This window comes from Porites lutea, chromosome 7 (assembly GCF_958299795.1).
Source record: "Porites lutea chromosome 7, jaPorLute2.1, whole genome shotgun sequence".
In the NCBI taxonomy this organism is placed as follows: Eukaryota; Metazoa; Cnidaria; class Anthozoa; order Scleractinia; family Poritidae; genus Porites; species Porites lutea.
This window is the reverse complement of record NC_133207.1, coordinates 28,235,679-28,263,207: the sequence shown is the minus strand read 5'-3', so window position 1 is coordinate 28,263,207 and position 27,529 is coordinate 28,235,679. Positions and strand designations below refer to the sequence as shown.

Genomic DNA, 27,529 nt, shown 5'->3' with positions numbered 1-27,529 from the left:
TTCACGCGCGCGCACTACTTTGTATTGAGAAAATCTCGTACTCGTACATTTTTTCGCATTTGTCTGCCTCAATTGACTTTATTACCTATACCATGTGATTAAGCGTTTTTTTTTTTATTGTCATGCTTTTGTGCTTAAAACAATCTATTGTTTTTATCTTGAGCTTTCAGTTGTTAAAACTGAAATGCATGCAACGTTTGTATTCGTCTTTCATTATTTTTGTATTCATTTGTTGGAGAGTTTTACGGAGTGAACCTGTTACCACTATATATAAACACTTCACTAAAAATATAATTTTCATATTTCTTGTAACATCAACCGAGTGCAATCTTTCTTCTTTAAATATGAAAGGTTGAAAGGTAACTAATATTCACATTTATCTTTCGCCTTTTTTGTTTGTATACACAGGGAAGCTTTTTGTAGCCATTTGTTATAGAAGTGTCTCTGTTCCTATAAAAACAGTGTAAAACCTTGATGTTATCAAGTTTCAGTTTGTTAATTAATACTCTTAAATCTATTTTGCGTTGGGTCTCTTTCATTTTCAAAAATAACGCTATGAGCTTAAGCGTGTTTAAGACCGTTTTAGACAGGCTGAGCACACAGTTCGCCATGGATCAATCAGATTGGCTTTCTCGGTTGGAAGGCCGCCGATATGCCTTTCCTGCCAAAGTTGTTCTATAAATTAACAAAATTCCTTGCACCCAGTGTTCTGGCTTTAAGATTTACGTGAGCAGCCTATCTAAGTTGAATTTTCAGTCAAGGTGGTGGCCATTCGTTGTGAAAAGCTTATTGCGGGATGAATTTGTCATGTCTTCTTCTTGTTGTTTTTGAGATCCACTTGGTGCTTGTGTGACGTAACTTTATCCTTAAAGTGGCTGTCCTTGCCATATAAAAAGGTCTTCCTTTAGCCTGGGTTATTACAGTACCTATCTGTGGGACAATGCTTCTTCACATTACAGTGTTACTAACAGTTGTCGCTTTGTGGCTGCGAGTGCAGCGGGCGAACTACGTAAGCGCAGAAAAAGCGTTTAAGCACGGAGATATTATGCTTGGAGCACTAAACGTGTTGCACTCCAAAGACTTCAATAGTGACGAGTGCGGCGATCTTTTTCCTGTCGGCGTGGGCCACACGGAAGCCATGATATTCACAATCGACCAAATAAACAAAGACCCGACCATCCTTCCTAACATTACCCTGGGGTACGACATTCGAGATTACTGCGAGACCATCTCCATTGCAGTGAAAGAGACCTACGAATTTGTAAGAGATAGAGATCTTAATCGCATATGGAAAAACACCTCGGGCTTCGACAGTTTAAACGAAACATCTTCTTGCCGTAGCAGCTTTATCAAGAGTTTTGGGAGCGATTTTTCTTCTTCTGTCAGCGTCGTTATAGGACCGTACGACTCCGCTAGCGCCGTTCAAATTGGGAGCTTGTTAAACTTCGCTAATGTTCCCATTTTAAGCTTCGCTGCCACAAGCGACGAATTAAGCTCAAATCAGTATCGATACTTCATGAGAACAGTTCCCCCTGATAATCAGCAAGCTCGAGTGCAAGCAGATCTCTTTGAGCATTTTAACTGGACCTATGTTGGCACAGTGGCACTCGATGACTCCTACGGTCGGTTTGGAGTCTCTGCGCTGGAGAATGAGTCTTTTAAACGAAAAACGTTTTGCATCGCCTTTTCAGAGTTTATTCCAAGACTCCGCGCGGCTGAGAGGATTCCAAGAATAGTCTCTCGGATCAAGAAGCGAATCGAAGTCCAAGTTATTGTCGTGTGGGTGTTTGGTGGCTACGCAAAGCAGTTTTTCCAGGAAGTTTCGCACCAATCTGTAGGACGCAGGATCTGGATTCTTGGTGATGCGACCACAGCACAAGAAAGCGTAGCGTTAGGCGATTTTTATAGTCTCCTGGACGGGGCCCTTGGCGTTCAGCCTCAAGAATACAGAGACAAAACGTTTTTCAATCACCTCACCTCTTTAACTCCGAAAAGCACGCGTTTAAGCGGAAATCCGTGGTGGAAAGACTTCTGGAAGAAAATTCGGAATTGTTCCGTTGACATTGCCAATGAAAAAAACCTGAATTGTGTAAACGTGCCACTGTCAAGCCAAGAAGCTGAGAAGCTGTTTGATCCTTACCTTGTGTATCTCACAGATGCTTTGTTTGTAGTCGCCCACTCACTGGACAAGATGTACAAGTGCGTTGACAAAAAAGGCCTGTTCCCCGAGGGAGCATGTCCGCAGACAGAACCGTCCGTGAAAGGAAGTGATCTTTTATTATACTTGAGAAATGTCAGTTTTCGAGGGAAAACTGGTATAGTTGAGTTTAACGAGAATGGTGATCCCCAGCATTCGTCCTTCCAAATTTTGAACGTGCAGATCGGCAAAGGATTTCAAGGTAAACTTATGGTGGGAACGTGGAACAGCCAAGAGAAGCGAAATTTGCAGTTAAACGCTTCCAAGATTAAATGGGCTCGCAGTTCACCATATTTCGATGTTCCAGTCTCGGTTTGCAGCCGGAGGTGTCCCCGCGGAACTCGCAAAGAAGTGACTACTTCGTGTTGCTGGAAATGCGTCAAGTGCCCGGGGGGAACAGTCAGCGAGGAAACTGGGTCGACTAATTGCACACAGTGCCCTGAGAAACAAAAATCTAATGATGCCAAGACGAAATGCGTTCCTTTACCGGTGAAAAACCTCCAGTTAAAAGATGGAGCAGGCGTTTTTCTTGCTTTCGTGACAGCGGCAGGGATTTGCGTTACCATGGTGACGTTACTTGTGTTTATAAAGTATGGCGAGACTGCTATTGTGAAAGCGTCCAACAGGCAGCTGAGTTTTGCCCTTCTTGTTGCTATCTTCTGCAACTTAACGTTAGCTCTGCTAAGTATTGCCGAACCCACAGACATCATCTGTCGCGTGATACAGTTTTCCCGCTTCACTATCTACACCACTTTTGTGTCGATTCTCTGGCTGAAATCTGTTCGAATTTTCGTGCTATTCCAGGTAGATTCCTCTGATATGCCTCTACAAGGCTACATTTCCAAAGTCAACTACCAAGTCGCCCTAGTCGCGATTGTTAACAGCGTCGACCTGGTGTTGTTAACTGCCTGGTTCGCTGCTGATCCGCCGCTCAGAAGTGAAAAACTTCAACCTACACTGTACATCTTCTACACCTGCGATCATTATAAAAAGTCAGCGGGACAAGTCCTGTATTTCATGCTTTGCTCCTACGTGCTGTTACTCTCACTGCTCTCATTATTTTACGCTTTCAAAGTCCGAAAGCTTCCGAATAACTTCAACGAGGCGCGTTTTATAGGCTTCTCTTTGTACATTATCCTACTGTCTGCGATTTGTTACTACACAGTGGAGTTCTCTGTCCAGCATGGCTGGTATGTTTCTGTTATTGCCTGCACGACCACTCTGGTAGATTCGTTTGGTCTCTTGGGTTGTATGTTTGGGCCAAAAGTTTTCAACATCTTGTTTCACCCAGAGAAAAACTCTAAAGAGGCGATGAGTTCACAGGTGGCAGCGTACGTCTGGCAGAACTCCCAGCTAAGAAACTTTCCCGTCCGTACCAAGCAAGCAACTACTAGTAGTAGTACGTATTATTCCAACACTGCCAGCGACTGAGAGACTAATTCAAAAAGTTGTGACAAGACTAATTCAAAAAGTGGGAACTGTCACCATACTACGTGAAACATAAAAACAATCGCTTAAAAAGAAAATGTACAAGAAGGTATAAATAACTACGCGGCAAATACTCTGGTGGACAAAATATTAAAACCTCGAATTGCAGTCGTGGTTTTTGAAAACTTTTTAACTTAACAGTTTTGCACAGTACTTTTTTTCTTTCTAATATTTTTGATAGAATGCTTGGAAGATATATATTTGTGTGATCTGAAGCTGTAATTTTGTCGTTGACAAGTAGTTTCCTCACTAACGTTAAGATTTATAGCGATTAAGGACTTTTATGGATATAAATATCAGCAGAATGAACTAGACAGCCGTAATATAGCCCCTTTAAGGCTATGTTCACATCACTATACCGTATGGCTCTTGTTTCGGCACGAGAACCATACCGGATAGTGCTCCTGTTCACACGTCAGAACGGTGATTTTTGCGCGATTTATGTAACGGAGTGAGCTTCGCCGCGCTGATCTGGAAAGTGGAGCGTCACATATCGGCTAGGTTCTGTGCCACACTTTGGTGCAGTGTGAACAGTCGGACCGTAGCTGATGTGAATAGGTAGGAGCGTGGCCTGGAACCCGCGGAGATGGTGGTGAACATTCAGGAGTGAGGACTGAGATTTGGTGCACCAATCCCTCTCGGCCTACCGCTCCAACTTAATGCTCGATGTGTGTGAACGACTTGTTCTTGTCTCGGGCCATTGCTCTGTTCCAACTAGATCAAATAGCTCGACACGAAAAGCTCTCTGGTAGCCTATCTGGTATAGTATAAACATAGCCTAAGAATCAACGATTTGACGTAAATATACCCCATAGAGACTTATTTGGCTTGCAATTGAGTGAGTCTTTGTTGTACAGGAAGAGTAGCGTACATAAAACTGTAAGAAACTCGGTAGTGTATGTGAAGTATATATACTTCTGATCTTGGAGACAAAGTACGCCTAGTTCAGGTGCCTTGAAACTGTCATAGAATAGCAATTGTGAATACAAGTTATTATGGATTCTTAATGCGCATACGTCAGTTTCCTTGAACTTGCCTTACAGTAAAACTATTGAAAGAAAATACGTCCAGAAATGACGTATTTTTCACTGTTGTTTTTTTGAAACTTAGCAGTTGTAGATACAAGATATTACAGATTTATGGGATAGTTACTGAACTATAATAGCATATAATAAGGCTGTTGTAAATTGGTCTAGAAAATCCTTTAGAGGACAATAAATAAATTTACTGGCTTAATCAACATAGAGAATGCTGTCTCAATATAGTCGCAAAGTTATACCCCTGCCCAGCCACCGTTCCCACACACTAAGATCAGTTTAAGTCCAGTGCACTAATCTAATTTTTCCTTAGTGTCATTTGTGACGTTTTTTTGACAACTTCTCCTTAATGTTATAATGTGGTTTCATCCATTCGTGCTATCTTTGTCTTACATTGGTAATCTTGTGATCAGCTTGAAATTCTCACCAATCAGAAGAGTCATAAGCAATCGTGACTCTTTTTTCCGCTTGCGTTAATTGGAGATGCAACATAATTTTGCCGGTGCTCAGTATAATTGCATGGAGATATGATTGGTTGATGAGGTTTCAGTGGAGCTGGGTCGTGAAATCCACATCAAGATGCTGCTATTGGCCGACATTTTCAAATACAGAGACAGCGGTTGTGAGTTTCACAATTTTTCGGGTGAAATGTTTCCACCATTGAAATGTTTTCACAATCTTCGTGGCAAACTTCGGAATACGTTGACATGAACGCGCCTCGAAATCACGAATTTTTTTGCTTTGTAGGAGGATGATGATGAAGAGCATTTTGTTGACATTCATTCGGACGAGGAAAGAGATGCAGACGAAAACAATAACACATCTGACAATGAATCTTTATCTGGAACAGTGGACAAAACTAAGGGGGCTTATAACGCACCCAAGGACCCGCACGCTGTAAAACACAGTGGGGCTAACACAGCACAACTGTATAATCCCAATCATAGAAATCCCTTGTACAGCGGAGCAGAAAGCTCCTGTTCATGGGAACTAAATAGATTGTCGAGGCATTACCATCCTACGGTGTGTCTTTTTGCTTCAACTCTTATGAAGGTAAGCTTTGTTCATGAGCTGTAACAAAAGCGTGTCTCTTTTTGTCTCATTTAAAAAGGGGAGGGTGGGGCCGACTTGTTCCGATCTAGATCCAGTCTCCAGCCTTGGGTGTCTCGATGCTCCCGCCGTGGGGGGAGTACCGCGAGCGCCTCAAGATACCCAAGGTTGGACCTTGTTCTAGGAAGCACGGGCCTTTATACTTGTCTTCACCGTGGAAGTGTTGTTATTGTAAATGACAAAAGACCTCAAAGTGCCACCCTTAATGTTGTTGCTGAAAGCCCGGTTGGACTTCGAGATTTTGGGGCGAATACCCCATGTATCTCGTTGAATTGCCTTGGGGTGACTATCCAACTAAAGGCGGCGCAATCTAAACCTTCCGGTAAGCCTGGGCATTTACGATTCGCCACGATGATATTCAGCGCATTTAAGCGTTGCAACATTATTGAGACGTTGTTTCGAATTGTTTTAATATAGTTTCAACATTGTTGAATCAAGAATCGTCGTTGGAAATAATTGTCTCGTGCAAAATGAGCTTAAGTCTCTTGCTAGTTTTTGAAGATACATACCGTCTCTATTGTAAAGTAGTAACATTTATTTTGGTTCTTGTTTTTTTTTTCTCAGGGAGGGGACATTGAGTACAAGGGAGACCCTTTACAAGATTTCACTCTCATGAGGTAGAATGTGTTGTTTGTTGCAAGTAAAGGATACCAATGACCTGTCAATCACTTAAGAGAGTTCCTTAATGAAAAAAATCACTCCTCTGTCTTAAGTTATTTATTCCCAGAAGTTGATTAATGATAAAGGACAACTTCAAATGTGTAACTACATGTAAGGACCTGTTTTCGCTAAGCAGGTTTTCAAGAAGCGTCCTGCCAGAGAACGGTCGGCCAAGTGTCGCTACACTGTCAACCACAGACGGCTGATGTGGAGCGACTGTCGGTTAACTCAGTAAGAGGTTACTGTCCTGCAATTGAAGTAGAACATATTGTATAAGGCTGGCTGAACACAGTCTGTAGTTGTCCTGTGGTCCACACCATCACTTCCTTTGGTCTTCCTGTGGTCTTTAGAACCTTGCCTTTGCTTCTTGTGTTTTTCTTAGTCTTTCTAATTTTGTTTTTTTTTTAAACAGATTTCTGGACAGATTTGTTTATAAAAATCCAAAGAAAAAGGACAGAGGTAACTGCTAATAACCCTCCACCGTTATTACGAAAAAAAAGATTCCTTACTCGGCTTATGGGCTCTCGTTAGTTAACACGTCCGATAACAATTAGAAGATACTTACAGAGAAATATTCTTCATCACTAACAATTCCTTGAAAGTAACACAGAGCTTTCGGTAGCCACCCGGATCCCTTCATAAGTGACGTTTGCTGTTATTCACAGGCTCGTTTTCATGAGGCTGCAAATTTGTTGGGAAGTGGGCGAAGGTGGTAGCCCCGATCACGGTTTATTTCAGGTCGCTAAATATGAATGTTTATGACCTTGCGGATCGTGCGTGAGAGCAGGTGGTTTTCCTGGCCAATAATTTTACTAGGTTCTTATATGTATAATTTATTTGTATTTCAGATCACGGTGGTTCACTGATGCAGCCAAAAACAACGTCAAGCAGGCTCAGTGAGGAACCTGGTAAGAGCTAGGGTTTCTTTTAATAGTGACGTCAAACCATGACGTAAACAGGGGATAACAAGCAAGCGGATGCACCGGTGCATCCCACAATACATCGCATTGTAGCCTAGTCACCAATGTTCGCATTTCTGTTCCTTGTTTTCTATGCATGAAAGAAGAAACCTTCAATAAACTGAATAATAATAGAACTCTCTGAACTTCTAAATCCAGCTTATTCGTTTTTTAGAGAGTCAGCGGAGGTGGAGGTATTACTTCTGAAACCACCCTGTCGTCAGTTTTTATTGTTTGTTGCTCAGTGGAAAAGAGACTTTTGATAAGTGAGCAGGGCTTCGAAGCTAAAATTAGAAAGTTTCCGAAGTAATTCACCAATTTATATGGTCGTCAAGTATGTTGTATATTGTCTTCTGCAGTGAATACTAAAGCTTTTCTTGTGAAGAAGGAAGAAGAAGTTCGGGAAGATGAGCTCTTTTTTTACAGGTATGTTTTATAAAATTCATGTTAAGTGGGTCCTTAAAAATCTGATAAAAACAAGTCTGAATTCTACTTTATACATGTAAGCCCATTTTCTGGCGTATAATAATCTATGTCCTGATAATATGCAACAACAAATCCACGACGTCTTTAGAGCCCTTTAATGAGGTTTCATAAAAAATGGACTTTATTTGAGTGTCGATGTATTTTAATTACCACGAAAGTAATACTGGGCACATTATTTTTACTGGAGACGGGACCGCCAATTTCCCTGGTCATCTGAGCCACGCGAAGGTCCAGCTGCTAACAGGGCAAAAGCAGTACTTTCATTTCTCAGTTATTTTGAGTATTGGTCCGGCCCCGGGAATCGAACTCGCACCTCCCGTTCTGCATTCAAGTGCTCTATCAACTGGGCTAATCCTGCGGTGGTCATTATGCTTTAAAACCAGTCTGTTTCAAACTTGATGCAATAGCGTCTCTTACTGAGACATGCAACGAGTTCATACTTCTTAGTCCATGGACCTGTAATGTCATTGGCGGATCAAGGGGTCGGGCGCAGGGGTTTGGGCGGGGGGAGGCCAAACTGAAGCCCGAGGCCGCCCCCACCACCCCTCTTTTCTTCGGCTTTGAATACGCAGGGCCCCCACTTGAAGATGTGAATCCACCACATTGTTAAATAAACCTTCTTCAGTAGCAGTTCTCCCAACCAGGGACGGGTAGGAGAGAACCCTGGGAACGAGGCTGCAGTTCTCCACATTGTCAAATGTCATTTATGTTTTTAGCATTTACACACACAAAAAATGGGAATTTTGCCTGAAAAAGTCAAGTAGTAAAGAATGACCACGATTGGCGTGCCTTTGTGTATCGTACTTGTGGTTGGTTTCGTGCGGGTGATTCAGTTCGCCATTTCAATGCTTGTTTGACGGTTGACTAATTTTACACAACGAATGAATGACTTTGCCTTTTCTTGTCAGATATTTTAAACAGAAAGCAGAAAAAGAGAAGCAAGGAAAGAAAAGAACAAAAGATTCCGATGATGAAGAGTCTGAAAATACCACAAATTTTGGTAAATGAGGGAATTTTTGTAACATTTATCATTGTATTAATTGAGGGAATTTTCTTTGTCGATATATTTTTTTCCTTTTCATTCATACACGACTCTTCAATTTATTATACTTACTCATATCAGTCTTTTTTTGTCTCTTTAAGTGTTGAGCACTGGGCTCATTCAAGTTTCCCTATAAAACGACAAGAAAAAGATCATATTCCCATTAGTACACGCCCTCTACACTAAGTTTACCTTGTCTTTTCGTCCACCAAACAAAATAGTTACAATTTAATACTCTGGGCTCAGTTCATGGAGGGCCCTAGCCGGTGCTAGGATCTCAGATAGTAGGGGCGTTGCGAAAACAAGGTCAACGGGGAAAATAGGACGCGCGTAATCTGGGAACGATGGTACCTTCTCTCCCCAGTCCCCGTGCGTTTTTTCGCATCAGTGTTCACAATTCCTATTCATAGACTTCTTCGGGTAACTCAGTGTTGTACCCAATTCAAACCCTTTGGGAATAAAACGTTTTGTTTCAGTAATTTATCATTTAAATGTGAATGCCACATTATTATGCAAATACAGTACACAAAGAATCTTAACCCCAGGAAATTTTAATTGGGTACAACACTGAGTTAGCCGAATAGGTATCTTACTACCTTGGAGCCTGGGACAGGCTAGGACGGCCTATTAGTACCAAATTTCAATCCGCTGTTGTATTCACCTTCTTCCAGATTACTCAGTCAGACTGTCATTTGTTGTTGTCATAACTGCTTCTTACAGAGCAAAGGCTCAACAACAATGAATTCACAAGTTCCAGTAACATGTTAGTAACCAAGAGAATAGCCTTTTTGTCTGGTCACGCAACGCTTCTCCCCTTTCTTGGGGAGGAGCGTTACGTGACCAGACAAACACAGCTGTGCGGGAGACTAACAAGAGGACTGCGCTCAAATGAATTAAACCTAGGCGTCTTTGGAGGTACTCCGCTGTTTTCCTTGTCATTTTCTCTGCTTCATGTACACCGAACAGGGATGTTTTGGCAGAAAATCGCCCCACGCTCAAAATACGAGGTCCTCAGACGCAATTTGCCCACGCGCTAACGGAGCCATCTTTTGCATTTTAACAGATAACATTCAAGAGCCTTCCGACGAGGAGTTTGATTTCGCAAGGTTAGCCTGTGTTATTATCAATTAGTAGGGATCGTAACCAACTGCAAAGGCGGTAGCCAAGAGAGCGTGTAAACTGCTACCTACAAACAAACATACATCCGATTATATGCCACGGTGCCAAAGAATTCAACTCTGTAATACTTCATTTGCACTTGCTGAATTGAGCATTTAAAATTAATCGCGATGTCCTTTGAAAAACGCAAGTTAAATTTTAATGGTGGTTTTCTCTTTCCCGATACCGCCTTGGGCAACAGTAATCTGATATGTTTTATTTTATTATTATTATCATCATCATTATCATTATTATCATTATTATTATTATTATTATTATTATTATTATTATCATTATTATCATTATTATTATTATTATTATTATTATTGCTATTACTATTATTATTTTTAATTTTCTCTTTCAGTGAATTTAAGAGTTCTAAAAAAACAATGAAAAATAAAGACAAACTCACCGAAAGTGACGAGGAAGATGAAAGTGGTGACGATGAAGATAGTGGCAGTGAAGTTGAGAACGCGGAAGAAGAAGAGCAACACTCGTCGGAAGACGGTAAACTTTGGAAATCAAATGTATACAAGTTCTCAAGTTTATCTTCGTAGTAGACATTAGTAATTGAAAAACGCCACAGCACATTTATCGATACAAAGTATGCGATAGTACTCCACCATAGCTGTCAACTGAATGTTCTGAGTTGAAGATTTATCTTTTCGATTCTTGTCACTGGGGCTTAGATCGGAAAAATTATTTAGCCTTCGTTCTCACGGTTCATTGGGAACGCTAAAAGTAATTTTCATTTGGATGGTAATACTATGGCATAGTGTGCACAGGAACGCCAGGCTTGATCATTTATCCTTACAGAATGTGTTCCTTTTTTCTCGCCTGTAGAGTTTGATTACGCCGCCATGGATTTTTCATCATCGGACGAAGATGAAACAGGTTAGTTTACTTTTGGTTGTATCTGATTTCGTTGCTTACGAGGTGAAAATGTTATATCCTTAAAATAATACTCTATTTTTTTCGTAGAAGAACATAACAAACCTAAGAGCAAAAAACGAAAACTGACGGATAAAGACTATGAGAAGGTAAGCTGTAATCTATGCTAATTAGCCCTTTGCGATACCGGTCGCAGCGCTCTACCAACCGAGCTAACATCAGTGCCAACTGGGAGTAGGCCATTGAGTTGGTTTGTTATAAACCCATGAATATATCTAGCCGGATTTTTGAAAACGTTATCGCCAAATGGACCTTCTGCGTCCAACAGTTTTTTTCGGCCAAAAACTATCACCAAAGTAGCTATTATAAAAACTAAGAATGCAATCTTACCATTGCTTTTTTCTCTTCTCCTCCTTTCCTTCTCATCGGTCTTTCTTTTTCTCCTTTCCTTTTCCTTCGTTATTGTGATTTTGAAGCACCTCGCGCTTAAGAAACCTGCCTTTTGACGCCTTTTCACTCAAATGACTGCAAATTTCGTTAGGTTGGTTTTCAAAAGATCGGTTGGATATGAATATATGGAAATCATACATAGGAAATGCTAAAGTTGCATCTTTTAAATTCCGATGATCTTTTTTCATTTAATTCTTCACCCCTCACTTCCTGTATGTGATTTTCATGTATTCCATATTTCATCGTCATGCTTTCATGGGTTTATAACGAACCAATTCAGTTGGCTTGTTAGTTCAATTGGTAATTGGTTGAGCACACCTAATTAGTTTGCTTGTTCGTGGCTGTGTTTTTATAACAGAGGACAAGTGCCTGTGAAAACATTCGTAACATGTACTTGATTCCAAAAACGGTGATTTGTTTAAAAAAAATTGTGACCCTCATACAAGGGCGTACATCCGATGAAGAGGTCAATGGGGTTCGAATCAGACTTCTCAGACTTGTTAATAATTCATAAGGAAAATACGAAGGAAATTATCGTTTAATGAGTGTTTTGAAATCAGATAAAAAACTGCTCATTCTTGCATCCTTGATTTCTCCTTCTAAAATCATTTTGTTTGAGACATAATATCAAGCATTCGACACAGTGTTTCATTACCAGATGAAACAACTCAAACTCCGCTGCGAGTCGTATTTTCAAATCTCTTTTCAGTGTTTCATCACCAGATGAAACACTGCGTCTCATGCTTGGTATTACTACCTCTCTGCCCTCCTGCACATTATATAGCAATTAACGCTTTTTATAATCGAGTAAAGCCTCCCTTTATATGAAGAAAACCTGTCCCGGGTAGAAGGTTTGCCCTTTCAGCCGAGTCAATTTTAGCGAACGTTGAAAAAAAAAAGAATTAAGTTGACCTTTTTGCCCGAGCCAATAGCGCTCGCGCATGCTCTGATTGTCTTGCCTTGCCGATTTGACCCGGCTGTCCAGAGCCATAGTGTTTATATGGAGAAAAGCTGGCCCAGATAGGAGGGTGACCCCTACCATTATAAATTGGTGACTTGGCTAAGCAGATCACCCTTGTAGTCAAACGAACTGTTTATTTCCTGGGTAAACGGTTCGCCACGTTTTGTAAGGAAACACATGAGCTGTTAGCACGGGCAGGCGAGTGACCCTTATACCCTAAACAACTTTTTTGCATATAAACGGGACCTAAATAGTGTGAGTGGGAAGGAATATGAATAATGAAAATAGGAAGAGTTTTTAAGTGTATCTAGGCGTGGTGGTTTGGTTTAAGTCCATGTTAATCTAGGTTTGTTTGCTTTATTGCTTTGCAATGCAACGCTGCTGATGAACATTAGAACAGCGAGATCTGGGAGAAGGCATTGATGTGTAAGATTTTAACTGCTTCTCCTTGTTCTCAAGGCCCTACTCGAAAACCTGAGCTCCGATGAGTTTTCTGATGATGACGACGAAACCCAGAGTTCGAAAAGAAAATCAAAGAAAAGAAATACTGAAGGGTAAGTTGGTTCACTGATCAACTTAACGGAGCTGTGTCACCAAATTTGTCACAGTTCAGACAGTGGGAACTGCCACCGAATCAAGTGAAACTTTAAAAAATAACCGTTCAAGACGTTAAAAGAAAGTATGAATAACAAAAGGAAGCACGGATGGACAAACTTAAGGAAGATTGAAACGGATTGCAATTTTGGTTTCTGAAAACTTGTTTGCCTAACAGTTTTTCAAAGTTCGGTTTTGTCGTTTGTAACGTTTGATGTAGTGCTTGGGGGGCATATTTGTTTCACAAAGCTGTGATTTTGTGATTCACAAGAAGTACGTTCTCAAGTTTCATAGCGAATAAGGAAACAAGAATTATAATACTCTGCCATGACACAGCACTCTCAAGACACGTTTGATTGAATACAGTATCATAACAGGCCCATGTTAAAAATGAGAGCAGACAACAAGAAATGGGAACTTCCTAACTCAGGAAGTTCACCTACAGTGATTCGAAAACCCATTCAAGGTGGTGAGAACATGATCAATTCAGTCTTGTGATCAGACGGAACACCCGGCTGGCTGAGAGCTCATCAATAGGTCATGGGTCACGACAGGTGCAAGTGACGTTGAAAATCCCCTTCTCTCCGCCCCACAGCTCTCTGTGAGTGCGGGATTATTTGGGAAGCTTGTGTACGTGCCTAATTTAACTATTAAACACACTGCGTAAACACATTGCATAACCAAAATGTGGCTGTGCAAACAACAATTAGTTTTGGAAGCAAAATTTGCGTTTGCAAAATTTGTGTTTGGCGTAGCTGAACGGGGAAAAGTTGCGGTTACAAAAATGCTTCCTAAAGGGGTTTTACCACCTCATTTCTCCTTTCTTTGGCACGTGCACTTCTGTATAACGAGCCTTTTTTTATTCCCAATGTTGGCGAATATTGCACATAGTGATACCATGATCGAACTTCATTTCATTAAAAACGCAGCGCATCATCAAAAAGCTTCGTTGGAAGAACATTTTGCAAGGGACCGCTTGATTCATACTGAGACATAGTTATAGAACAACCTTTGTTTTGTTTTTCCTTAGGACCGACGTATCATCGATGTTTGCATCCGCAGAAGAGGTACGGTGTAGCAATTTAAATTTTTGCAGCTTTCATAATTTGTACTGTCTTAACGAGAAAGACCAAATATTCAGCTCGTCGCAAACGAGAGACAAACTGAAGACGTTAATGATTCAGGGTATGAAATACATTGATTGTAGTTATCATATTTTCAGTTCGCTCATCTTTTGGAGAACTCGAACGCCTCACGTGGAGGGAAATTTGACGTCATGAGAGCGGGCGCCAGCAATAAGCAGTTGAAATGGGAGGAAAAAAAGGCGGGAAAGAACTGGAGAAAAGATCGGGGCAGACAGAGAAGTCAGCAGAAAGGTCCTCAACGAAAGGCTAATTTTAATAAGAGAAATAAATTTAATTCCAACAGAAGAGGTGGAAAGAGACCAAGATAGAAAAGGCAAAGTTTTTATATTCCTGCCTGAAAAGTCGTATTAACACCTTCCAGCAATGTCATGAACTGATGCATTTTATTATGACATTTCAAACAGAGGTTATAAACAGCGTGAATCGTATAACATACAACAACAACTGTATTAAGACGGACGCAATATAGTCCACTCTCTCTGAGCGCAGGGACAACACCCTATCTTATATTTAAGACCTACGGCTGTCTCCTGCTGTTCTCCAAACATAGTATAAAGTGCTTAATGCATGATATCTTCCAACTTTGTATCTAAAACTTTATAAGAAAGGACAAAAAAGACCAAGTTTATTGTGAATCCGAAAGTCCTCAATGGAATGTTTGAAAATGGCTGGATTGAATGTTGGTCTTAAAGTGAATTAAATTAACTCTTCAGGTACGTCAGGTATCTGTTGAATACAAGAGAAATCCGAATTCAGTGATAACTTATATATCACATTTATATTACTTAACTTTCATTATGGGTCAAACTTAACTAAAGTTGAACCGACCTTTAAAGTTTAGAAACATCTTTCCTTCTCTTAGAAAATTCTTAATAATTCTGGAAGAAATGGCTTAGGAAATAAATGTCTGGCAAATGCTTTTAAATCTTGCATGACCTATCAACGATTTTAACACAATATAATCCAACACCTAATGCAAGCATCCGTGTAGAAATGAATACTTCCATGGGAGTGATTTTAAAACCCTGTAATACTAGCCTGAAAAATAGGCCTTTCTTTTTCAATTCTAAACTACTCGGTCACTCTCCGTGTTTTAATCTTGATAAATCACTTGCTACTGAAAATTCACTGTTCCTTTGAGAGAAATGGAGACTGGAGAATTGTGTTTATTCAGTAGATCCTCACTCAGTTAGCTCTAACGTTTTGAACGTGTGAAACGAGGGGAATTATTTAAAACTTCTTATTTACGCATTACCGTACCGTAACTGTTATGTCCACCAGGTCGTTGACGAGTTTTTGTACTTTTTGTATCTCTTGCATGTTGTACTCCAAAGACGCAAGTAGGGTAAAGTAATCATTGATCAACGCTCGCTCCCTATAACATATGAATGAAAACTTTTTTTCAAAACAGTAATTTCCTTTTTCCAGACTCAAGGTTTTTGAATAGGTGATCAATAGAGATCTTAAAAAACGCAGGAACAAAGAGTTTTTCATGGTGCGCTGCAAACGTACGGGCAAGATTGAATAACATTTGAACAAAACGAAAAAAAATTCACTTTTAAACCACTGGTTGCAGCTTTGAAAAAAAAACTCAAGGCAAATTACAAGACTTTTACAAGAATTCAAGACTTTACGAATCCTGCGTATTACGGATTAACCTTTTTAGAATGAGGCACGGTTGGTATTGAAAACTCTTATCCTTGTAGCTAAATCTACCCATCTGAATCCTGTTTGCTCCGCTTCATTCCTTTTGCTTTTCTTGGCAAAAGTAAAGGACCAGGGGAAATGGTGGCGCAGTGGTGAGAGCATCCGCCTCCCACCAATGTGGCCTGGGTTCACATCCCGGCGTCGACGCCATATGTGGGTTGAGTTTGTTGTTGGTTCTCTCCTGTACTCCTAAAGATTTTTCCCCGGGTACTCCGGTTTTCCCCTTTCCTCAAAACCAACAATTTCAAATTCCAATTCCATCTGGAACGTACGGACATGTTTAAACGTGTTCCATTGGTAAACAACTAAAAGTTTACATTTCTTTTTCTTACAATGATACAGAACGAACAATTCCTGTTGAAATAAAAGCCCTGTTTTGTCGCTTTAATTCATACCTGGCAGAGAACTTATCTTCGGGGTAATAATCCTCCACTCTTTTAACAATCCTTATTTCTTGTTCTTCATCCTCATCCTCTGCCAAAAAGGGATTGAGAAGTTTTATTTTCCTTCCGACCTTTATCACGTGTATCCGTTTTAAAACTATTATCTTTCCAGATAATAATTTTATTCCAGATTGCTTTGTCCTTATAAATAGACGAAGAAATGAATAGAATTTATTGGCTGGCATAAATACTGGTGAATACAGTCAACACTAACAGCTAACATAGTGGGCTACTGAAATAACGCTGCATCACCTTCAAAATCGTCATAATCATCTGAAAATGAGTACGCACTCGCAGCGTGATCACTCAACTGCACCTGGTAATCAAACATGGAGATACGAAAAAATATCACTAATAATATCTCGCTGATCGTGGGGAAGGACAGGAGGTGGGACTTTGGGAATGTAGGGGGCCGGAGGGGTACGCGAGGCGGAAGAGGGAAGGGCGAGAGGTGAAGGTTCTCAATGGGTGGGTAGAGAGAGAAACAGGAGAAAATAACGCAAAAATGCTTAATATTTTGCAATCGATCTGCTAAAAGAAGGAAGCCAAGAAAATACGGTATTTTAAAAAAGGACTGGGAAGCGGCAATGCAAGGAACAGGAACCGGGAGTTTTGGACCTCTCTGCCCTTCCCCCGCCCCGCCTGCTTCCAGCCCCTTTATCAGGACTCAACCTACCTTACAGTGGTAATACATGACATACCTCTTCAAAAACACTTTTGAATTGCAGTCCACTTTGTTTCTTGTGTGGTTTTACTTCCACTGCTGTTATTGTTCTTTGAAAATTATCTACCAGCACTGCCACGAACAAGCTGAAACGCAGTAAATACTTTTATATTAATATATATCATAGGAAAAACTTAAAGCCAGTATCTGTTTCAAATAGACACAATTATCAGGACTAAAATAATAATGAAAATATTAATAATATTAATATTAATAATTATAATAAACTTAAACCACCATGCCCAACAAACTTCAAGTTGATAGTGAAATCTATTCCTGACAGTCACAACTTCTTCTTCGCACGTGTATCTCATTTCTCCCGGGATCTTTAAAAGTCAGGTACATGAGGGAAATGGCATCTGCGTGGGGAGAAGCTGGGAAAACAGCAAAAGATCGGGAAAGGTGATAGGTGCGACCTTTTTGCCTTACTAGGGGCTTGGAAGATTGGGTAAGTGAGTAACTCCATTGTTATTTCATATAAAAACGAAGAATACAGGAAATAACAAGGAGCTTGATAGAAACTAGAAATGCTTAACGTTGTAGATCCCTTTCAAAATACATTACACAAGCTTAAAACCAAGAGGTAAAGAAATATTTGAAAACTTTGGTTGCAACATGTAAATGTCACAGTTATCAACATACGTTCGGTCTTTTCTTAAATCTACCCAGGCCTCCATGGCCACCACCCCAACTCATTCTTCTTTTTTTTCTCTTAATTTTTGGTATTTTTAGAAATATTTTGAGAGGTTCTCCTCAACTTCAAGATAATTTGTACATTAAAAATAATCAGAATAACTTTTCATGAAATATGGTCGTTAAAATTCTTACTTCATGAAGATGAAGTTTTCCAGGACAATGTAGACGATAAGATACAGGATGATATAGCCGTGACCTGTTCAGAAAGAACAAGAAACAAAGCTTTACCTTTCTTTCAGCCACTCAACCAGTATGTTAGACCCAAGCGCAATATAAATTCAACAACAAGAAAACAGAAAGTCTGATCGTGAGCTTTGGTTGTCGCGTTACGGGGCGTTGTGACCCAACAGTGATCGTGAACTGTTAACAGGGTCCTCATAGTACTAGGAGAGGGGTGGGAAGAGGGGGAGGGGAGGCGAGGCGCGGGGAATTCAACATTACTTACATTAAAGATAAATTCGTTGTATCACGCTGCGCGTTTTGCAAACTTCGAAGAAATTCTAGGTTTTTCCTGTTCTGTCAATCATCCTAGCGGACCCCTTAGGAAAGAGATGTTCACTTGAACGCCAAAAGGGTCATGGTTTGTGATTTGTGATGGGTGGATTTCAATCATTTCTTTTTCTTTTTTTGTGGGGGGGGCGGGGGGTCTGTATTTCAAGGTTCGTTGCTTGTGAGCGTCCTGTTTTGGGCAATAATCGACTAGTTTTCTTGGAAGATTTTTCTCATCTTTCTAACGTACGAATGCCTACCTGACTTGCCAGAATGAAGCAAAGTCTGCCTTCTTCCCTCGACAAATTAACATTTCACCCACCATCTCGATTTCCTTCGCTATTTTTGAACAGTCTAGAGTCATTCTCAGTTTTGGTTTTGCGGCAAAGTTACGTTGTGAATTGCATCAACCCCACATCCTGACTCAAATGATTGACGGAACAGAAAAACCTTAAAATCCCTTCTAAGTCTGCAAAAAGCGCAGCGCGATACAACGAATTTTGCTGTAAATATAAAAGGAATAAAAACCTTGGACTCTTACGCAGACATCCTTTTGGCTCGTCACGTGACGAACCACTGAGGACGTCTGCGTGGGAGGCAATAAAAACCTGGGCTCTTTGCGACGACATCACTGTACATGTAAAACCAGTCATCCAGCGTTATGAGCTGGAAAAGCGTGAAGAAAGCTTTTCCCAAGGTGCCAAATCTTGTGGGTGCGACTTCGTAGAACAACCCGCGCCCTATAACTGCGAACATGTCTGTACCGGCAGCATAATACTAAGGAGGAACAACTATACAACAACGGGTATCTGTAATACTGCATGATATGTTCATCCAATCAGAACGTCTAAGTCTAAAGCTCACACTTAATACTGCATATGCGGAATAGCGTGAACACCAACGGACAGCACAAAACTGGAACAAGTTGTTCACACCAGAGGCGACCCTGACTCTGTGTGAGTTCGTTATATTTTGACTTAATAAAAGAATGTATGAAAACAAGCAAAATACGTCCTAAATTCAGTTTTTGACAAAAATAAAAATGATTCATCTCGAGGTTTTGTTTTGTTGTTACCGTCGCTTTGCATCTAGACCAATTTGGAAGCCGTTTTATCTGAGACAGTAAAATAACAAAACAAAACCACGAGGTGAGTCATTTCTATTTCTATTTTTGTCAAAAAAAGGAATTTAAGAAGTATTTTGCTTATTTTCATTCATTCTCTTATAAAATCAAAGTCTAACGAACTCCACAGAGTCTGGGGGGCCTGGTTCACACATCGAACCCCCCGGCATCGAACATCGTACGAGAGCTGAGAGGGTTTGGTGAACTAAATCCCAGTCACTACTCCTAAATATTTACTTCCGTCTCAGTGGATTCCGGTCCTCTCTCCTACTTCTTCTTTTTCGCTACTGTCCGAATACCTGTTCCCACTGCATCAAAGTGTGGCACAGAACCTATCCGATATGTTAGACTCCACTTTCGAGATCGGCGCGGTGTAGCTTCCCTCCGTTACAGAAATCTCACCGAAATCACGGTTCTTATGTGTGGACAGAAGCCCTTAGCCTGCGAACGACAGACGTTTCTCCTCGCTCATCGCCGCTGAGGGACGTTTCGCGAGGAAGAACGTCTGCGACTCAGCGACAGAAATTCCATACTGATGACGTAAATTAATGTTTACATAATAAATCCGCTAGTCATGGGGTTTCAAATGCAAATTTGTTCAATTTTACGTTTCTCCTGGTCGATTTTCTTGAAGTGTTGTGTTTATCTGGGAATGAGCTTCAGCAAAACTCAAATGCTACTTTTAGAGAAGACTATATTCCACAAATATTGAGAGTTTTGTTAGAGATTCATCACGTTTACATTTGACCTTTGCGGCCTTTTGTCTTTTGTCTGTCATTTGTAAACAATAGCTAAAACAATGAATCTACTCCGTCGACCAATCAGCGCTTCTGACCGGATTCCGGACAGATTTTGCGTCATCAGTATGGAATTTCTGTCGCTGAGTCGCAGACGTTCCTCCTCGCGAAACGTTCTTCAGCGGCGATGAGCGAGGAGAAACGTCTGCCGTTCGCAGGCTAAGAAGCCCTATTCGGTATGGTTTTCGTACCGGCGCGAGAGCTATCTGGTATAGTGCAAACATAGCCAAAATAGCTACAGTCGGATGAAGGTATTGCGGTAACATGATACTACTGAGAGGGTCTGAATGGGGGTACCTCGATAACACTAAACACTTTTAAAATTTTTTGTCTTTGTAACATGAAAGAGTTAAATTACAAGCATTTTAAAACTAACAGTAAAAAATTCTTCGAGACAGTACTTTTTTTCCAGAAAGAAGCAAAAACGGCTCCAAAAAAGCAAATATTATTTTGTTTAGTACATCAAGGAGTTTTCGGCCATCAGGTCCGACAATTCCAGATTATTTCAGAAGATTTCCGAAGGCTAGCGACGATTCCCGAAGGCTGTCGAAGATTTCCAAAGACTAACGAAGAGGTCCGACCATTGCTGAAGATGTCCGAAGAACGCTCCTAACACTGAACAGTATTTTCTTCGAAAACAGTAAACATTAAAAAATTGGCCAATTTAACAGCAGACACTAAAAATTATGGGCAAATAAGACTAAACACTGAACCCCATTCAGACCCTCTACTGATACAGTATGAAATTCAGTTAATCCAGGCCGAGGGGCCAGTGACAAAAACGTAACCTTTAAAGCCTGCGTAGCGGTCACTTTTTCTTGCTTTCAGCAAGCTGGAGAAGCGTGTAAGACTCATGAGAGCAATGGAAGAAAAGGAGCAAAAAATAACCTCCACGCTTCTTCCGCAAATAGCCCCGGTAGCTCATCAATGAGTTCTGGAACCTCTATCTCTCTAATTAAGGCCAAGAGTTTCAAGTTATTTTATAGATTCGTCTTTTCCTCCGACAAAATCTCGGCTAATCAGAGCAAAGTGTGATGGCGTATGACTGTATGCCAAGTGAAGGTGGTTTACCGTATTTACTCGAAGGCCGGGGCATCACAGCGATTTGGACTTGTCAGTGTGGCGATTATTTGAGGTCACCGCTCCTCCCAGGCAAAGTTCTTTATCGAGTAACCCATTTATCTGATAGTCATTCAACTTGGTTCGCTCCGAATTCAGAGACATGAGAAGCTAACAAAAGAAGTGATTTCAACAAATGTTGGAGGAAAAAAAGGTCATAATATACAATCCAAGTGTAATGTGCTGTTGATTACAATAAATTAATACTCGTCAAATTTCGTTGAAACACTATATAGAATGAAACTGAAGATTCTTATGTCACGCCACCTCAATCAAATTTTCTAACTTTTCCGTGTGTTTACTTCTTCTCTCCTTCACCAATGTACAGATTCGCATTTATTTGCTAATGGATAAGAGTTGAATCAACATTGGGGAGGGGTTAACGTAACAAAGGTGAAGAGCACTGTAGCTTATTGGTGGAATGCAGATCGAGATCACAGATTTGACTCGTTTCAAGGATACAAAGAAATAGTCCCTGAAGCATAACGATTGTACTCAGAGCTCGGAATGACTTGAGAATTGTTGTCATGATCACTTGGAGATTCTTCAAAAATCTGCGGAAACGAATCAATATTAGTGACCTTACCCAACAGGAGGGGAGAGGAAAGAAGACGACAAACCTTGTGTGACAAGCGTGACAATAATTTTGTTTGAAAAAACTTTCCTCTAAACTTCACCTTCCTTTAAATAGATCCTTTTGTAAAACACCAGAAAACATTAATTTAAGGGAAGATCACGACAAAACACGCAAGTAATAACCATTCGTCACACACAAACGTTTTGCTGTTCTCTTCTTTCTGCCGTCCTGTTGCGTTAAAGCAAAGGCAACTTTTGCTTGAAGATTGTTCCCTTAGAAGCAGTTTCCCCTTTCAAGGAGCTGTGTCACGAATTTTATCAAAATTCTATCAAAGGAACTGCTACCAAATTGAGTGAAAAATAGAAATAACCGCCTCAAAACATTAAAAGAGGGTATAAAGAACACAGTAAATACAAAAGGAGGAACGGATGGACAAACTTGATGAAGATTGAAACAGATTGCAATTGTGGGTTTTTAAAAAATTGTTAGCCCAACAGTTTTTCAAAGTTAATTTTTGGTGGTAATGTATGTAACGTTTAATATATTGCTTAGGAATTATTCGAGGCTGGGTGCTTATCAACTTTTTCTGCCTTTAGGATGGGCGCACAATCCAGGTCGGTGCTAATTCGAGGTTGGGCGCTTATTCGAATAAATTCGGGCAACATATCCCTCATCCCTACCCAAGAAACACTCATCTGTGTATGACCTTTCTGACCTTATAGTCCGCAGTACCCGTAGTGCCCTCAGCGCTCGGATAGCTCGGAACATGCGCAGTAATCTAAAAATGGCCGCCACATCAAAGGATCCGACATTCTGAACGATTAGTGGTAGCAGGAAATCCACCATGGTGAAAAGCACAATCAGCAAGTCTACAAGAAGAAGAAGAAAAAAATGAAAAATTAAACTTCATTTTCTTATTGAGTGGTGAATTTTTAGATTTAATCAAAATTTGAAAAAATTATAATAATTCCGACATAATAAGGCTAAGCGAACTTACCTAAAAATAGGGAAAATGGAAATATACAGTCGGTTCTTGATCTCTACCTGACCAAACGTTTAGTTTACATCTGGATAAGTTTAAGGAGACGATTTCCAAAAGATCCCGTATAAACACACTACACGGAAAGTCGCCGAAACTTTACAATTTTGGAATGAGTAATGACAGTAATGCTACACGGGAGCCAGAAAGGACGGACACCGGAACGTACTTGGTGAACTGTGCCACTTATAAGCCGGTCAGTGTCAACGCCTCGAGCTTTTCGTGACTTGTGTCGGGGCTGAATTGGAACCAGCTTCTATAAATACCTTTCTCACTTATTGCTTGAAAAGTTTGGAGTTTGAAATCCTTGAATAAGAAACTATGTTATTTCAATTTCTTCACGCCTGGTTCCACCTGGAAACGGTGATGTTGAATTTATTTAAGATATGTCTAAACCATGCATGCATACCCATGATGTTCCATCCTGTCTTGAAAAAATATGAACGCAGGGCATACAGTTTTAAAACAATCTCCATAAAGTAGATGGCCAGAAACACATTGTCTAGGGCAGAGAGATACCATCCTAAAGGGAAAAAAACAAATTACAACAAAACGGTCTCCTTCCCTTTGCGATTTCCTCTGCATACTGTGTATCGCGCGTGTCCCCGCTCACTTACCTCTTGGCAAAAAACCTGAGCCGGCATGAGAAGGCGAAGCGGTAGCAAAGTTTATTTTGTTTCGTTAATTTACAGTTTTATCGCATTGCTTTCATTAGTCGGGAATTTCCAGAAACGAGCTCAAATCCAAAATCTGGTGAGCAAGTCTCGAGCTCATGCAAAACGGTAATGGCAAAGTCAAAATACAAACGAGCAAACAAAACAGACAAAAAAAAACATACAACAATAACGATTGATTTTGGCAAATCACTAACCACTATGCACGTGGATCAAACTTATTGGTACTGTGAACAGCTATAAACAATCTCACAGGTGTCAACAAAAACTGGATCGGATAAACCACTGTAGCATCCTCGGAGACCCAGGGCTTGAAAGCATTCGTCACGCCGTTTCTCTCGATCTGACTATAAAAGACAGCGAGCAGTCTCTCGTTTGCTCTACAAAAATGATTCAATTCACAGATTTTAGGGTAGAAGAGAGACTGCTGGTCCCTACCTTACTGAAAGACGATGGGTTAGAGGTTGATCCGAATACGGTTTTGTCGACATCGTAAAATACCCTAGTTCGTTCGAGGCGTCTTATGGAGCCGAAGGCAAACACACGAAGAGTTTTTCTTTCTATTTTTGAACTTGGAAGCGATCCTAGTTGTTCAAATTCAGAGAAAAAAATCACGTACATTTGGCAACTTGTAATATTAAGGGAAAACCAACAGGAATTTCTAGCAACTAAAAAAAAGCAATATCAATCTAACACCTACCTGCTTTCACAGAAAACGCTTCATCGGTTTGAATGACCAAAATTACAGTGTTGAGAAGTATTACAAACAAAATACTGACACTGAATATTTTCGACTCTGTCAGCTCATAGATAAACATTCGGAACTCTCCAGCGTTTTCAAGCGTCTTGGGAATATGTTGATGGTTCTGGCCTCTTTTCATGGTCTGTCACTGGGTCCTCTTTCTTAAACTTACAGCAAATAAAAAGTTGTACTTTGCGGAGGCCATTTTAAACGGTGGGCGCGAAGGGAATTAGGGGTATTATTAACAACGCCTGGAAAAATACAGTGGAAAGGACTTCTACAGCGAGGAGCCTGACGGGGTAAAATTGAAAATGGATCTTTGCCTTTTTATTTTTGACCGGGGAAATGTAATTTAAATCTAAAGAACTGGCCGGATTTGGCCATGCATTTTTGGCACCGCTTGGCTTTTACCCATAGGCTCGTTTACTGTGTGCTTTCCACCAAAGACCCATGCCCGTCCCTGTCTCTGGATATGAAGCAATTGTGGAGGCAGCTAGGGAAGTATTATGAAAACAGTTATTGATTACTTCTATTTTAGGGCCATTTTATTTTACTTATTTCTCAGGTTACAGTTGAATTGCCTGTGTGTTTTAAAATTCTATAAAACCTAATTTACTTTTTCAATGAAAACAAAGGGCCAGTTATCTAAATGAAGTCCATGTTGCAGTTAATTTTTTATTTCAGTTAATTTTTGTTTTTCCTTTGTTTTTAAATTCATTAGCATACGTTACCATACCCAAGAACAATAGAAAAAGAAAAATTAACTGCAACATCTATCTAAGACCGCAGTTTAAGAAATCTTTGGACCTTTTAATGAAACTGTTCACAAAACACCATTTAATGGTGTTTAGATAAAAGCGTTGGGCAAACTAAAAATGACTTAGAGTGTGGTTTTGTTAAGTGTGGTTAAACTCCCTTTAAATAACCAGCCCTTCATGTTTAGTATTTTCAAGAGTGTCTTATTCTAGCAATGATGACGTCAACCGGCCCAAACAGTTTAAAAAATGCATTTTAAAGTTTCTTGTGGCAAAAATTAAACACAAATTAAAGTTTCAATTAAAATAACCCTCTCCATGGACACACTCAAGAGCAGCACTACATGCCCATCTTACAGAGGTGTCTGCCTTGTTGTTTAGAGAGTCAGAAAATGACTAAAGAATGATAGGGACTATTTATAGGTGTCCATCTCACACAGGAGTCTGTTAAGAGACAGATGACTGTATCTGATATAAGGAAAAGTCCTTACTTAGGCTTGCTGGATTTTCCAAGTAGAAATGCCAATGCAAAAAGGAGCAAATCACCTTCAGCTAATTCTTTGATCTAAGGCAAAGAAACTGTGAGCCACATCGCTTTAAAGATTTACAGCATGTATGCCTCATTAATTCTTAATGATGCCTCATAATCATTATATTATAGCTTTTGTTCATTGCTCCCATGGCCGAGGTCCTCGCTTGTTCTCCCAATTGTCAATGTCAAGTTTTTTGGTAATGGCCTGCAAAGAATTGAAATAAAAGAAATTACACACAAACACAGCTCACCTAACAAAATACACAAACTTTCAGGGTTGCAAAAAGGTATTCTTCTAATTATCTATACTGCAGACAGCTCTGTGGTAGCATTGATTTTAGGAACAGGAATATAATAAATAACTAGCAGAGATTCAATTTGAAATGACTCAAACATGCCTAAAAATATTATTTTGTAAATGTTGTTGCTCAATTTCATCTTTCATTTTCTTTTTTGGGTATGGTGATTTATGATAATGAGTCTAGAACAAAGGAAAATAAAATTAAACCAAAGACAATTGGAACCACAACACAGATTACATCTATATATCTAATTTAAATGATCACACCATTTATAACTGATGCCAAATCCATAGGGCATACACCCATATAACTGTTTCATGTAACTAATGCCTTGTATTAAATAAAGAGTCTGACTTGGCTTAAAATGAGACATCAGTTGTTATATGTTATTGCTTCTAAATATACCCCATTTCACAACAGTACCTCAACAATTTTGTTGCAGTTTTGATGTACTAGAATCCTGTACAGGATGTACTGACAATGCTTCAAATTACCATGTTACAGAGATTGGGTAAGGTGAGGCTGAGTGCTTATTGGTATCCTGTGGTTTGAAATGGCTTTAACTACCCCTCAGCTCACATGATGCCAAAATTACTAGATTAGCATTATATCTATCTACCTCATATTCTTCTTCTAAGGAAGCTTGCTTCTTTTTGTGAGGCAACACCTCTAAGGCTTCTTCCTTATTTAACTGAAAAAAGATAAAAATTTTACTTGCTATTATAGAACTGTCACTGCCATCTGGTTAGCTCAGTTGGAAAAGCACCGGTCTGCCGAGCGGGAGGTTGTGGGTTCAAACCCTGGCTGGACCAACACTCAGGGTCTTAAAATAACTGAGGAGAATTTGCTGCCTTTGTTACGTAATCTACAAAATGGTTAGACAATCTTATCTCTGCGGATAAGGACAAAAAACCATAGACCTCATCTCACAGATTTTCACCGCTCTGTTTCTTGTGGCATATAAAGAGTGGGGGGCATAGACCCCAGTGGTGTGGTACAAGTGTTCATGGACTAGGTGGGTAATGCATAATGAAGGGGTTGATATCAATAATTATTGGAATGTTAGTCCTGTTTCATCCCCTGTTACCGTGTTGAGTCACCTTGGCGAATTCAATAAAGTCCTTCGCAAGCATGTAGGGTTGTCCATAGGATAGGGGAGGGGAGAGGGGGAGGATAAAAATAGGGCTTTTTCAATACAGAATCGTAGAGACCGGAAAAATTTACATACCGCGTGACCTTTTTCGTCTCGGCGTCTGATTTTGATTTCAGTGAATTCTTTCAGTGCAAATGATCCTCCAACAATTAATGTCTAAATATACAGCGAAAAGAGAAAATGGAGCACGTTGTTAACTCATTTATGAGCTTAATTGTAGACGAAAACAGAAAATGGAGTAAATTCATTTAAGCTGATAGCGAGAGTTGTGACAGGAAATAAAATACATCTCCTTTTGAGGAATAAAATGTATCCTTTGTCAATAAAAATAACAAGGAGAGATTTAAGTTGAAATGTCGAATGATTTCAGCGTCATCAAATAAAAATTTATAAAATTATTTACTTACGATCATTGGTACTCCAAATTTCAGAAATTGTGCCGCCATGTTAGGCTTAGCAGCCCGGGTTCTTTGCTTAGT

At 40.0% G+C, this 27,529-nt stretch overlaps 5 protein-coding genes across 5 annotated transcripts in view; 2 read left to right on the top strand and 3 right to left on the bottom strand.

The window, feature by feature from the left end:
- The window catches only part of LOC140943810 (CCAAT/enhancer-binding protein zeta-like), a 28,808-nt gene extending 13,860 nt beyond the window's left edge, over positions 1-14,948 (top strand). Inside the window, exons 22-34 of the mRNA XM_073392922.1 lie at positions 5,470-5,775; positions 6,397-6,449; positions 6,905-6,951; positions 7,341-7,400; positions 7,811-7,877; positions 8,846-8,937; positions 10,043-10,085; positions 10,502-10,644; positions 10,981-11,031; positions 11,119-11,177; positions 12,899-12,993; positions 14,064-14,100; positions 14,256-14,948. Of these exons, the coding sequence (XP_073249023.1) occupies positions 5,470-5,775; positions 6,397-6,449; positions 6,905-6,951; positions 7,341-7,400; positions 7,811-7,877; positions 8,846-8,937; positions 10,043-10,085; positions 10,502-10,644; positions 10,981-11,031; positions 11,119-11,177; positions 12,899-12,993; positions 14,064-14,100; positions 14,256-14,486 (1,284 nt within the window). The 3' untranslated portion in view covers positions 14,487-14,948. The remainder of the gene's footprint in view (positions 1-5,469; positions 5,776-6,396; positions 6,450-6,904; positions 6,952-7,340; positions 7,401-7,810; positions 7,878-8,845; positions 8,938-10,042; positions 10,086-10,501; positions 10,645-10,980; positions 11,032-11,118; positions 11,178-12,898; positions 12,994-14,063; positions 14,101-14,255) is intronic.
- The window catches only part of LOC140943801 (uncharacterized), a 270,540-nt gene that overhangs the window by 100,557 nt on the left and 142,454 nt on the right, over positions 1-27,529 (bottom strand). The window lies entirely within an intron of this gene.
- LOC140943783 (extracellular calcium-sensing receptor-like) lies at positions 230-4,213 on the top strand. The gene has a single exon (XM_073392892.1). It carries the CDS (start codon positions 941-943, stop codon positions 3,626-3,628), a length of 2,688 nt encoding a protein of 895 aa, XP_073248993.1. The 5' UTR covers positions 230-940; the 3' UTR covers positions 3,629-4,213.
- Positions 14,779-24,510, bottom strand: LOC140943811 (cation channel sperm-associated protein 1-like). The gene is made up of 11 exons (XM_073392924.1): positions 24,267-24,510; positions 23,302-23,415; positions 22,569-22,722; positions 21,739-21,830; positions 18,846-18,995; positions 17,881-17,944; positions 17,030-17,138; positions 16,581-16,644; positions 16,281-16,359; positions 15,439-15,553; positions 14,779-14,904 (listed from the first exon to the last, which is right to left on the bottom strand). Exons 1-11 carry the CDS (start codon positions 24,445-24,447, stop codon positions 14,875-14,877), a joined length of 1,152 nt encoding a protein of 383 aa, XP_073249025.1. The 5' UTR covers positions 24,448-24,510; the 3' UTR covers positions 14,779-14,874.
- LOC140943809 (cytochrome c oxidase assembly protein COX16 homolog, mitochondrial-like) lies at positions 24,825-27,506 on the bottom strand. The gene is made up of 4 exons (XM_073392921.1): positions 27,458-27,506; positions 27,126-27,206; positions 26,517-26,588; positions 24,825-25,800 (listed from the first exon to the last, which is right to left on the bottom strand). The coding sequence occupies exons 1-4, from the start codon at positions 27,494-27,496 to the stop codon at positions 25,732-25,734; spliced, it is 261 nt and encodes an 86-aa protein (XP_073249022.1). The 5' UTR covers positions 27,497-27,506; the 3' UTR covers positions 24,825-25,731.